At 36.5% G+C, this 14,227-nt stretch overlaps 1 protein-coding gene across 3 annotated transcripts in view; it reads right to left on the bottom strand.

Annotated features, from left to right (window-relative positions):
- RASAL2 (RAS protein activator like 2) overlaps positions 1-14,227 on the bottom strand; it is a 358,050-nt gene that overhangs the window by 26,196 nt on the left and 317,627 nt on the right. For all 3 annotated transcript variants that reach the window (XM_045547280.1, XM_045547282.1, XM_045547283.1), the window contains 6 exons: positions 13,869-13,967; positions 12,557-13,111; positions 9,967-10,111; positions 3,766-3,910; positions 2,915-3,151; positions 1,073-1,274 (listed from right to left, as the gene is read on the bottom strand). In XM_045547280.1, coding sequence (XP_045403236.1) covers positions 1,073-1,274; positions 2,915-3,151; positions 3,766-3,910; positions 9,967-10,111; positions 12,557-13,111; positions 13,869-13,967 — 1,383 coding nt within the window. The remainder of the gene's footprint in view (positions 1-1,072; positions 1,275-2,914; positions 3,152-3,765; positions 3,911-9,966; positions 10,112-12,556; positions 13,112-13,868; positions 13,968-14,227) is intronic.

Raw genomic sequence — 14,227 nt, forward strand, 5'->3', positions numbered from 1 at the left:
ATTTATATGAGAGAAATTTATCCTCAGCATAGCTGTAACTTAAAATATAGCTAGCATTTCTAAAAGCAAAGGAGGGGTCCTTGAGAATAAGGTACGGTTGACTGTTTCACAAGTGTTTTAAGCACTGGTGAACACACTGCCATTTATGATTCCTCGGGAAAGTGGTCTTTGTTAATAGGTTTTATCCCCCTTCAAATTTTACGGGTACAGCATTTTTAGGAATAGGAAAATGGAGGAAAACAAATAAGTCCTTATCACAGAAAAATAACTTTGTCTTTTGAAGTTATTCTAATATACCACCATACATATTTATACAGTACCTGTAGCAAACAAAAGCATCAATAAATAATTATTGTGATAAACCTAGCCAAAGTCTATTATATTATTTTCTACTATAAAATCTATTCCTTTTCATAAAATTTCAGAAGGAAGAAAATGATTGGCATGGTATACATTTACATATTAATGTGGTATATAATAAAATTCTTAGTTTATAACCAGAACACAAATGATTAAAAATGATAATTGTTTTCTATATTCTTAATTCACATCTGTGGAGAAAGAAGACTGGATTTTGAGATCCCACATGATTCTTAGCACTAATAATTATATGAAACTCTCTGACTTGTACAGTAAAGAAATTTTTTCATGGGTAAAGTTACTTCAACATTATAAGCTCAGTATTTACCTAAGTCTGTACTTTTGGTAGACATTACTATATGAGGTTTCATCTCATCCTGTTATACATGAATAAGGCTACATATACCAATATATAATATTAGTTTCTAGATAAGTTTTTGGATATGTACTATATCTATATGGATAAACTTATAGAAATATATGCCATTGATTCAGATGAGTATTTAAAATATATACTAATACTTTCATGGCTTTCTAGAATTTCATGGTCATAGATCACATATTTTATTCAGAAATGATAACCATTTACTACCAGACTTCTAGGGCAAAAGTTTGTTTTCAATTAGCAAAAAGAGTAAGTGCTATTATTCTGTAGATACTCTCCAGAATCCAGGTACACTAAAGTTCTCTATCTTGCATCAGCCTACTTTACCTTATCAAGTTGGGAAACTACTTCCCATAGTAAGGAATGCAAAACTGAAAGCTCTCGGCCCAGATCAATGTAACCATCAAAGCCTGGGGTGTTTGAGATGGTGTCTGGATTAGAGATCTCCAAAAGAAAGCGCTTCATTCCACCCCATTCATGTTCTAAAAAATCATTCATGAATGCCATGTATTCCTCTTTGTTACCAAACCTGAAATAGAGGGTGAGAAAAATGAGAAAGAACATATTCAAGAAAAGAGATATAATCATTTTGAGTTGACTTTACACAGAACTTTAACATTTATTTAAATTTCTCTGTAATACAGCCCTCACTCACCTACCAAACGCTCACCAGCACAAATCCTCAACACTGCTAGTTTCTTCAAAGTCTCCCAAATATACTATATTCTTTTTCTTCTCCAAGCCTTTGCTCATGCTATTTATTTCCACTAGGGAAGAACTGCTCTTCTTTGTCTATCTAAATTCTAGCTATCTTCAGGGCCCAGTTTAAGTCCGTAAAACCTGTTCTAAAATAAACTAGAAATAATTTTTATCAGAATTAGCTTAAATATGAGCAAATTTGTATATTTCTGCATTGGCTCATACATAAAGTATATAAAGTTAAAATAGGGTACTTCTAAAAAAGTCACTTTTTATATTATACTAGAAAACAGCCTGTTTCATTAAAGTTCTAATTTTTTCTTCAATACATTGCTAATAGAAACTTCTATTTAAGCCTCAATATTGAGTAAATCTTCGATCAATTTTGCAAGTGGCAATTCCTTCCCAGTCATTTCTTGAAATTATTTTCTATAAACTATAAAAATAATACAAACTTATTGGCAAAAACTTTGAAAACAATGAAAAGTAGAAAGAAAAAATTGTGGCTGTCATACTCAACTACCAAAGCATATCTGCTGTTTACATGTGAGGGCATTTCCTCCTCAACTGCTTTCTCCTAACTTTCTTTTGAAAAATTTTAAGCCTATAGAGAAGTTGAGAGAATATATAATGAACACCCAAATGCCTCTCATCTACATTAATGAACTGTTAACATTTTGTCAAGTTTGCTTTTACTCTCTTTCGACATACATACTTTTTTTTTGAACCATTTGAACCTCTAAATATTTTAGCATGCATTTCTTCAGAATAAGGAATGTCTCTTACATAAACCAATGCCATTATCCCACTAATACTTTAAAAAATATTATTCATGAATCATCTTATATATAGTCCATATTTAAATTGCACCCATCGTCCCCAAAATTACTTTTATAGATTTTTTTCCAATTTAAGATCCAAATAAGTTTCAAGTATTGCATTTAGTCTCTTTTAATCTATAATAGAACAGTCCCCTTCCACTTTTTGCATTTTTCATTTTATTTTTTGAAGTGGCCAGGCCAGTTGTCCCAGACAAGGTAACCACAGAATTTGTCTGACTGTTCTTTGCAACATTTTTATACTTACAGATTTTTGTGTTTTCTTGTTTCTGGGATGATAGTATATATACCATTTTGTAGCCCACTTTTTTTTTGACTAACATATTTTTATTAGTACTTTTCATTTAATATAATTTTATCTTCATCAAATTCCATATTATTGAATATTCTTTGTAAATACTGTTTGTAGTGGTTGCAAATATTCCACTGAATGTATGTACCATATGTTACTTAACCATTCCTAGATAAAGCAAATATTTAAATTGTTTCTAATTTTTTGCTATTTTTATTAATACCACTGTGAAAATCTGGTAACATGATGGATGAGGCACCCCATCCCTATCTAAATTTTAGACCTCAAGCATTTTGTTAAACAATGCATTTTTAAAGTGGTTATGATAGCATCACCTACTTGGCAAAGTTGGCCAGATTCTGGATGACCTTGGCAATAAGAGTTAGAGTCCGAGATGTGCGGTCATCAGGATACTCTTGCATCAGGCTGAAAAGGCTGGGAGACATAATGGCTGGGCACAGAAAACGGAGAAACAATGAGGCACTGATGAGCCTCTCACTAATGTCTTGCTTGCCACGATTCAGGCACTGCTGCTTCCACGATGCAAATACTTCTTTCAACTCACGAGGGAAAACACTAGGGAAGGAAAAAATACCAAAACCTCTAAATATAAGAGTACTATAACTCAAAGAACAAAAGACCCCACTTTGATCCAATGTATCTCTGGTCTAGAGCCAGGCTCTGAGGAAGATCCAGTAGGGATTTGGGGATGAGGCTCTACCCTATTGATGGCTGAGAGGAGATAGAAAATTCACAGAAGGCCAGACTGCAAACCCAAAGCTCTGGATTAGTTTAAATTTAGTTTCACAAAATGGGAAAATGGTATGAAGCTCTTGACTAAACCATCTGGTTTAATATGGTTCACTATAATCTCTCTAAAGATTGTTCATCAAAAATCTTCCCAAATCTCACCAACCGCTGGGGTTAGAGCAATGATCAAAATTCATGAACACATCTGTTCAACTCTAGTAAATATTTTAGAAAGCAAGAAAAATACTTTGGTATTAGAGGCTGTGGTACTAATATCCTGGGGAAAAATTATACTCACATATGGCTTACAACGGAGATTTCAATTTTAGATAGGACTGTATTAGAGAAACTTTCAATTTTTCCCCTAAGCCCCTCCTTTGGTTGTGAAATATCAGTTAACATCGTGAGGACTCTATAAACAAAGGAGGAGGTAAGCTCACCAGTAAGAGTTGATGATCTTGCAGAAAGCCAGCTCACAGCACATTTTCAGGTTGCTCTGATGGTCTATCAGTTCACTAGATGAACATTTGCTGGGATCCACTTCACAGTTCTCATCTGACTCGTATAAAGCTTTGATGAACTCCCCTATTTGAAGAGAGAAAATGAAAGACAGTATAACTATAAATAGTATTGTCCTGAACAGAATAAAAGGATTTAGGATTTCTGTCCCAAAATGTATAATGGGAAATTCTTTTCTCAGACCTGACATGGAGGCACAAAAGACTGCCCGTGAAGGGCCACTGCTTTGGAACCCAAGAGTTGCCACATCCCATATATCACATTTATTTTCCTTATCCTGGAAGTGGAATAACAGCAATCACTAACATCATCATTGCAGTATTTATAAAATAGTAATACTACCTTAGACAATATAGTATCTTTTAACTGAACCCACAAATATATTTTATTAGCATAAACTTGTTATTTGTTATAAGGCTTGCTCTATTGGAGTAACTGTTGTTGTCATGCTAGAAGAAAAAATAACGCAAGCTTGAATAGCCCACCTAAGGTTTTAAGTGCTAATGTTGGTGCCTAACCCAGAAGTGAGTAAGGGTCTCTAGGCTTACCTCTTGTAATGGGGACAGTCATTCAATGTAGCACAAAATTGCAGCAGAAGATCTCCTTACACGATCTGCATATGTTTTTCCATATAAATGTAGCTCAGAAGCCCTGTGCATATAGCCTGTCCTCTATGAAGATAAGCCCACTATTCTCAGAAAGAACAAATTGCTACCTTACCTGTTCATTCTCCACTATACACTATATCTTGTATATTTTCTACTGATCTGTGTTTCATACTGTTTTGTGCTTATTTGTCTGTCTCGTTTCTAGGCTGAATTCCCTTGGAGGTTAGGAACTAGGTTTTACTCATGTCCAAATCCCGAGTCTCTTAAACAGCTCCCCAAACATTGCAGGTGTTCAATAAATATTTATCAGTCATGTCTTCTTGGTTTTTTATAGGTCTTCACAAAAGAAGAATAGACCTTTCAAAGATCCTTCCAAATATGCTTTTATTCCCAAGGTTCGGGCTAGTTATAACAGAGTTCATAAAAGTGAACAATAATTCCTGCAAAATTAAGAAGCGGCAGCAACATGAAGAGCATTTTCAATTAAAATGGTTAGTATTGAGACAAATGAAAACTTTTAAAAATAGCTATGACAATGGATGAGAAGCAATAATTTGGAAGAAAAATGCTTGGAGAACAGGAAGCAAAGCAGTACACAGAAAAGCAAGTGGTACACAGAAAGATTTAAGGCTTTGGAGTCAGCAAGATCTAGGATCAAATTCTGGATCCATCATTTAACTAACTGTTGGGACTTGAAAAGCCACTAAGCGAGTCTGAGGTTCAGCTGTCTTATGTATAAACCACTGTTACTAACACCGCCTGGCAGAGTTGTGGTGAGGGTCAGAACTGTGCGTGAAAAGCAGCTGACATTTAGTAGGGGCTCCCTACAAAAGCATTGTTATGTACAAACAACTTTCGTACGTACCAACTTTCCAATAACTTTTCATCAAGTCAAATGGCCAAAACTAGTAAAACGCTTTTTAAAATACTACCAGTTCTCACAAGATATATATGCAACATGTTCTCCATGTTTCCTATGCTATGTGCCTCCACAAATTTACCTAATTTAAAGAGTACCTAAATTTAAAACTAAGCAATTAATGTCAAATATCCCATGTAAAAATTGGCCAAACTCTAAATTTGTACCCTAAATATTCTATTAGGTTCTTTTAGGTTATATTCTAGGGAAACAATACTAATGCTAATAAATAATGTGGATATTAATAATATTTTCCTTTTATTCTTTAAGAAAAGAGCCAAATAAATAACTCGAGGGCCCAGAAGTGGATTGTCTATGGTACCAGCCTAAAAAGTTTTTTTTCCCTAATGATGATACATTTAAAATTCTCCAAAACAGAGAAAATTATTTTCACTTTTGAAACATTAACCCATTATCTGAAAATGCAGAATATACCACATTGGAAGGAGATTTTCTTGATTTATACTTAGAAGGTGCTTACTTGATCAAAATTATTAAGGCATTCAAAAAACTATTTAAGTTTTGCTCTTTTGCCTTAAAACACCGCCCCCCCCAAAAAAAACCAAAGGGAGTGCTCGGTATGTTGTTTACATGTTAAGTCTTTGAATGTTCTTTTTTTTTTTTTTTTTTTTTTTTTTTGAGACAGAGTCTCACTTTGTTGCCCGGGCTAGAGTGAGTGCCGTGGTGTCAGCCTAGCTCACAGCAACCTCAAACTCCTGGGCTTAAGTGATCCTACTGCCTCAGCCTCCCGAGTAGCTGGGACTACAGGCATGTGCCACCATGCCCGGCTAATTTTTTTCTATATATATTTTCTATATATATTTTTAGTTGTCCAGATAATATTTTTTATTTCTATTTTTAGTAGAGATGGGGTCTCACTCAGGCTGGTCTCGAACTCCTGACCTCGAGCGATCCACCCGCCTCGGCCTCCCAGAGTGCTAGGATTATAGGCGTGAGCCACCGCGCCCGGCCTGAATGTTCTATGATTTCAAATTTTTTTCTTTTTTTTCCTCTCCCACCCTGCCCCCGCTGCCTTTTTTAAAAAGGAGATGGGGTCTCACTATGTTGCCCAGGCTGGTGCAGTGCCTATTCACAGGCTTGATCACATTACTAATCAGTATGGGAGTTTTGACCTCTGTGACATGTTTTCTGTATAGATCATTAACTCATTACTATCTAGCATATCAAAATTTCACATGTAGGAATAAGTCAACAGGTGTGGACATATTTTTGCTGAGGGGAATTTGCCTCTACCACCAAGGATAGAAACTAGGCCTTTTCAGGGACTTCTTTTCTATACCTCACAGATGGCATGTGCCATACCTGTGTGTCATAGGGTACCAATGCAATCTGATTTCAATCAGAAAGGTAAAAGGGGCTAACAAATGGAAGATGTAAGTCTAAATGAGGTAGAGTCTGCGCAGGAAGAATGTTTTAATCTAGATAAATAAAGACTGGCTAAGAAGCAGGTAGATATTGTACAATATTACTTGCAGATTTTAAGATAAATTCTCTCTGAGAATTCTCCAGTCTGGAAATAGCATTTATTTTCTGCCCAAAGTGTATGAAACATAGCAAAACTTTCATAAGAAGACAATACAATCCTTGCCTGAAGAAGCTTACCAATGAATTCTGTTTATGCTTTTGGAACCTGCAACTGTTTTTACTACCCTGGCCCTTGCTCTTGGATTACAAATATTATTACGGAGATCTTTGAAGGGTTACTTGAATTTCTTCCCATGCTCACTGAATTAATTTTCATGCCTCATTGAGTCAATCAGCTATTTAGTTATTCACTGTCCTATCAAAGGACTTGTATCCACTTTTCATTCTGAAAATTATTTCATTCAGAAATCCTGTTTAGCACACTGAATTTTAGAATACAAATAATTGATTTTGAAGAAGTAGTTGGTCAATAAATATTCACCCCTATATCCGCAGAATGGAGAATACTATTTGAGATGCTTCATTGTTGTCTTTCATAAGACAATACAAATTATTAAAGCAAACTATGATATAATTTATGACTATAACAAGCTCTTTGTGTAAATGAGACTATGAACCTCTCTCTGTACCTTTCCTAATGTCAGACTAAAGTACATGACTTAGAGAAAAGAATATGAAGATAAGCAGGAAGAGAAAAAACTTATTTCTTCAGAGTAGAAATTAATTGCTACTACAGCCAATGTCCCCAACCCCTGGGCTGTGGCCCAGTGCTGGCCCATGCCTGTTAGGAACCGGGCCACCATCACTGCCTCCCCCCACCACACCCACCTCCCTATCCATGGAAAAGTTGTCTTCCATGAAACCAGTCCCTGGTGCCAGAAAGGTTAGAGGCTGCTGTACTACAGTGAGTCTGCTTCATGCAACACAACGGTCCTATTTCTTGATCAGGAATTCACTTCTTACCCCTTACAACCGGGCTCCCTTCCTCCTCATACCAATCTGAGCATCACACGTGATCTTTAGGTCGTCAAATGCAATATCCATTTTTTTCTTTATCTTCCATAATTTCTGACTCTATTGATAGTCTCTTCTCTATTGGTGTCCAGGACTAAGTATTTTGCTGGTTTTCTTTCCTTTTTGTACGCTCTCTCTGATCACTTCTGATTCCTCTTCTTCATTTTATGCCATAAACCCAGGTACACTAAGATCTGCCTTTGGCTCTATTCTCTTTCTGCTCTGGTAATCTCATAGCTGTATTTAATCCCTCCACTCGGGTTAGTCCAAAATTTCTAACCGCCAGCTACACAGATGCCCTGTCTAGCTTTCGTACTTAAAGCCCCTGAGATTTCCTCCTAGAACTTCAAACTGAATATATATGAAGTGGAAATATCATTACCCCTCTTTTTGATTCCTATTTCTGTTAAGAATCTCATCATCCATCTAGTCACTCACAAAGGCCCCAAATTCTCTGTAATATTTGTTCCCTCCTCCCATCCCAACAAACTGAAAAAGCTGCTGATTACTATCAGTTCAACTTTAATATTTCTCATACCCATCGTTTTCTCTATTCCTAACCATGGTGATTACCCTAATTCAGAGTCTCATTATTTCTTGCCTTCCTTATTATGATGGCTTCTTAAACTGATCTCTCTGCTTCCAGTGGCATTCTTCACCAGTCTGTCTTCATCAGCCTGTTAAATTAATTCCATTGAAAACACTCAGCTCAAAACTTTCAGTAGCTTTATAAAACTTTACAGTAGGATTACTGTAAAGTCTAAGCCCTCACCCCAGCATTCAAGGCTCTTAACAAACTGGTTCTAATTATTTCCTAATCTTTTTATTGTTCACTTGTCTCTTTCATGCCTTTTTTTCAGCTAAAAGGTTTTATTCCATACACACTTGGTTCTCTCCCACAACTAAGCCCTTTCTGTTTATGTGGTTCTTTTCCCTTTGCTAATCCCTATCCCTGCCCTTACCCAATGTCTGTATATATACAACCTTTCTTCCCTTCAAGCTACATACACAACATAAATGTATTGCAAATAGGAAATTTAAACATTTTATCAGCTGGAGTCATTTTTTAAAATTCTTTGGAAAAAACCAGAATTTCTCTCTTTTTAGGTATAGCCTTTACTGTAAGCTCCCTGAGGGCAAACATCTCTCCAGTCATTTGACATACCTTTACTCACTGTCTACTCTTGATAGTCACTTGTGCCTGCTGAGCACTAGAAATGGGGCTAGTGCAAACTGAAATGCACAAAAAATGTAAAATACACACCGAATTTCAAAGAGCATGAAAAGTAAATATCTAATTACTGACTTTTGTATTGATTAGCTATTAAATGATATTTGATATATTGAGTTAATGTTGTTCATTTCACCTGTTTCTCTTCACTCTTTTTATTTTGTGACCACTAGAAAATTTAAAATTCCATAAAAATAGATAAATAAAAATGACTCACACATGGCTCACATTATGTTTCGACAGGACAGTGCTGCTCTCTATATTCTTTCAAGGAACCTCCTTCTGCTCTATCATGATGTGTATCCAAGTGCCCAGTACAGTGCCTTACTCTAGTGGTTAATGCTTGAATTTCATGACCAAATTGAAACTGCAAGTGAGTGGCCCTGTCAGCAAGAACAATTGATTGGTCAAAAATTAGTTATGTTAAAAATTCTACAGACCTTGAAGGCAGAAATCTGTGGGGGAGTTTTGGGAACTGGCAAGAGTTTCTTCACTTTTGATTAAAATTTTGTATGCATAATAACAAATGTTAGGTTAACACTCTCAAGACTTATATTTATATTATGATATAAATACTGAACACTTTGAGGAAAACAGGCCACCTCAGGTCTAGCAGTGGCACCCACTGATATAATTGTGTATCCCAGAATCATGAACTTGGAGGCCTGGGGCAAGCTATTTATGCTGATGGGCTTTCTATTTCTGCACATATGATAAACCAATCTATTGTTACTCCACTGGTAAGTACTGAACTTCTTACAGCTGAAACGCAAACCTTAATACTCTAGTCCACTGGAACTAAATAACACGCAGAATTTGAGCTCAATTTGTTTGTTTTATGAGGGTAAAATAACTTAAAATCGAAAGGGAAAGAAAAGAAAATACAGGTTTTTCTCTTTTATACCCAGTGCATCATGAAGATACTGTTGTCCCACCAACTTGAGGTATTCCTCGATGGACTTGGTGGCAATGGTGTTCTCTCTGAAGATCAAGACATCATGCTCTCCACAACGATCCACCTCAGACATCACCAAATCAGTCAGAAAATCCTGGTAGAATAATGTTCAATCAGGCAGAAAGCAACTGAATAAATAATATACATTAGAAGAGACTAATGAAATATCAGACATCCTGCGTTATGCTGCTTTAAAACTAAACCTACCAGATTTGCTTGAAAGAAAAAAAAACAATCAGCATAAAATCTTAGGTGTCACTACCCCTAAGTTTAAAATTCCTCCAAAGATTTTCCACTGCACTTTTGATAAAGACCATAATTCTGCATGCACCCTACAAGTCTGTCTCTGCCTACCTTTCCAGCTTTGCCTTGTGCCTTTCTCTGCATTCTGCTCCAGCCTCAAGGGCTTTCTTTTTAGGGCCTGCAATATACCAAGCCCTTTCTATAACAGCACACATTGTTTACTATTCACCACAAAGCCTTTTTTTAACGAACAGCCCGAACAGCCGCCCTCGCTCCTGCCCCCACTGTGGTGGTGTTATTCCTGGGAGGCTTTGGATCTTAGTTCACAGATCACTTCCTCTGTGAACCTTGCCTGACCAATGCTCCCGGGAGCTGGCCAGGCCTGCTTGCTCCACCTTCCACGACACCACATGTCTTTCCACCCTGCCGCCCTCACTGTAATCACTCATTTACTTCTGTGATTACCTGATTCACATTAATATCTGTTTTCCCCAGAAAACTGTAAACCCCATAAAGCCAAGGACAGTGTCTATTTTTGCTCACCACAACATCCAAAGCATCTAACAGTCTCTGGTATATATTAGGTGTTTATTGTATAAAAGTTACAAATTGGGCTGGGCGTGGTGGCTCACGCCTGTAATCCTAGCACTCTGGGAGGCCGAGGTGGGTGGATCGCTTGAGGTCAGGAGATTGAGACCAGCCTGAGCAAGAGCGAGACCCCGTCTCTACTAAAAATAGAAACAAATTAGCTGGCCAACTAAAATATATATGGAAAAAATTAGCCAGGCATGGTGGCGCATGCCTGTAGTCCCAGCTACTCGGGAGGCTGAGGCAGTAGGATCGCTTAAACCCAGGAGTTTGAGGTTGCTGTGAGCTAGGCTGACGCCACGGCACTCACTCTAGCCAGGGCAACAAAGTGACACTCTGACTCAAAAAAAAAAAAAAAAAAAAGTTACAAATTGGTCCCTAGTATCAACATGGAATTTCTTAAACTCATCACCTGAACTCATTTTCTAGGCTGTCTGTCCATCTACCCATCCATCCATACAGAAGAATGGCATAAGGACAAATAAAACCTTGAAGAAACAGCTGCTTCATTCCTCAACAATTTTAAAGAAGTTGATATAAAACCAATGTTCATTATTGTTCAGTTTGAAGTACATCATATATTTTGAATGTTATATATTTATTGGATATTTCAAAGGCTCTAAACCCCCAAACAAAGGGAATACACTGGTTTACTTTAAAATTAAGCATTTTAAATATTAATAGGACTTACTTTGGGCCAGTGCAACAGTAGAAAAGAGCTGTAGACTTGGGAATGACTACTAAAATTTATGCTAAGTGACAGGAGGAAACTTTTGGGGGTGATGATAACATATCTGTATTTTGATTATGGTGGTGGTTTCAATGGGTACATAATATATCAAAACTCACTGAACTTTTTCACTTTAAATGGGTGTAGTTTATTGTACCTAAATTATGTTTAAACTGATTTATATCAAGAAATCCTAATATCGCTTTATTTTAATGTTTATAGTTCTATATAAATTATTCTAGTTGTGAACCTCTCTGGATCTAAAATATAATTTTATCATGACCAGTTTGCATATAATATATGGAGACTCAGCCTAGTTAAGAGAATATGCTTCAGAGGTCAAAGGTTCTATCAATTGGTGGCGGTTCTTCCTACAACCAGAGTATTTTTCTTTATCTTCCTGCATTTTTACTTCTATCCAGGCTGAAATAAATCTATCATGAAACAACTACCAACTGTACAACATCCCTTGGTAATTTTATTCCAAATATGGATTTTAATCCCATGAGGACTCTTACTAATACCCAGCATGCTTCTGGAATACCTCCTTCTGTGCCTAGGGGATAAAGTCATCAGTTAATCTTCAACAACATACAGTGAGGAAGAAAACCACCATACAACACTCTAGAACTAAACACACAGAATTCTGAACACAACGTGGGGTTATCATGCTGATCCTACCATTTATTTTTTCAGAAAATAAAGAGCTGGCTATGGCATCTATCTTTCATGCAAATGGACTTTATATAAATATTTGTTGGTCTCTCCATTTTACTTTTTCAGTTTTATAATCCCTATCTTTTCTGGATCCAAGAACTGCTAATAGGTTTTCTTCTTAATTCTTTTTATTTTTCTTCTTGTTTTGAGCAATAGCAAAGCACAATTCTCTAAATTGGATCTCTATAGCATCCATATCTTTGTCTCTTTGTAAAAGGTCAGGCAGAGAGTTCACGTAATGCCAGCCCCTTTTCCACTTACCTTGGCTCTGCCAGTACTTTGAAGAATGTGCACTAAGGCACAAGCCAACTCCTCTTTATTTCTCACACTAATTACTGGCTCAAGGACAGAACACAGCATGGTGTAGTTGCTGGTGACAAATTCTGCAAATTCTTTGTATTGCTCCATAGGCAGAATGGTGATAGTTTGGAAACGTGATTTAATCCGAATAGAAGGTCCTCCTGTCTTTCCTTTGTTGGGTGTAGGTGTACTCACTGGATACCATTTTTCTACAAATTGGCGACCAGTCACACTGGCAGTGGGGATGTTAACTAGCCCTACATAATTATTCTTGTCCTTTTTTTTCTTTTTTTCCACATCCTTATAAATGTGAACGGTGATACTATGAAGAGGTGGAAGGCTGAAGAATTCAAAATGTTCGCCCCAGAAAATATTATCTGCTTTGGTCTTGCTGGTTGTACGAGCAAAGAGGGTATCATCAAGGCACAGTTCACAGAAATATTTCTTTTTAGGGGCAAGGTCCTTGGCTTCAATGATCCATAAACGGAGAACATTTTCAGCTCGTCTGCAATTGTCCTATAAAGAGGCAACAAAGTTGAATTTGAGATATGATATCCCAGAAAGAAAACATTTTCCTTTTAAAGTATGTGACGCTGATTATGTACTCTTATTAAGGGTATACATAATGAAGCAAATAATGAAAGGGATTGCTATCTCATTGATTAGGATAATAGCAAGCTCTAAACCAGAATGTATCAGAATCTTTTTTTTTTTTAAACGGGTACAGGTGTTTTTATTACATGGATATCTTGTATAATGCTTAAGTCAGGGCTTTTGGTGTGCCCATCTGACCAGAATGGTGTTCACTGTACCCCATAGGTAAGTTTTTATCCTGCACCCACCCTCCCACCCTCCGTGTACCAGAATCTTAAAGAACCACATCTATTCTATTTTACTTGGGTTAAGAAAATATCATCTTGTAATGGCAAGTTTTCATATAGCCAGCCAAGCGGCAACTGGACTAAATTTTGCAGATAAAAAAGAAATAAATAGTTAAGAAGCTGTTGTTCTAGTCCCTTTTCTATCATGTACTAGCTTCTGACTTGGGCAAGTCACTTAACTTTTTTGTCTTCTTATCCACATTGGTAAAACCATGATGACAACATCTGCAGTAAGATTATTTTTAGCTTAAAATGGCCTAATATATACATGCACTTTACAACTCTAAAGCTCTATAAAAATTATTACTGCATGGATTATTATTACATTTACCGTCTATCAACTTAGTGCTTACAAACTTATACACATTTTAGACACGCAAAGCTACCATTACCTTATTAGGTTGAACTGTCCTACGAAGGTTTTCCATCCACTTATCTCTCTCTGAAGCAGAGTTACAGCTGAAACACTTACTTCCACTTAAGTAGGTGACCTTCAACATAAAGGTTACAGATAAGGAAAAGAAAACATAGGATTTGGGGACTCTATCTTCTTAGTTTTTGTCACTGAAGAGTTAGAGGTATGTTATGAGCCCAAATCACATTACATGAAACTAAAATGATCTTTGCTAGTTTTGTGGTACCTATACGTACATTCACTTTTTGCTTAGGTAGCGTAGCGTACACACTCATTTCCAGGTATGAGAACAAAGGCCATTTTGAATTCAGCTGAAGAAACTAAAACTGGCCTACG

This window comes from Lemur catta, chromosome 3 (genome assembly GCF_020740605.2).
Source record: "Lemur catta isolate mLemCat1 chromosome 3, mLemCat1.pri, whole genome shotgun sequence".
Taxonomy (NCBI): Eukaryota; Metazoa; Chordata; class Mammalia; order Primates; family Lemuridae; genus Lemur; species Lemur catta.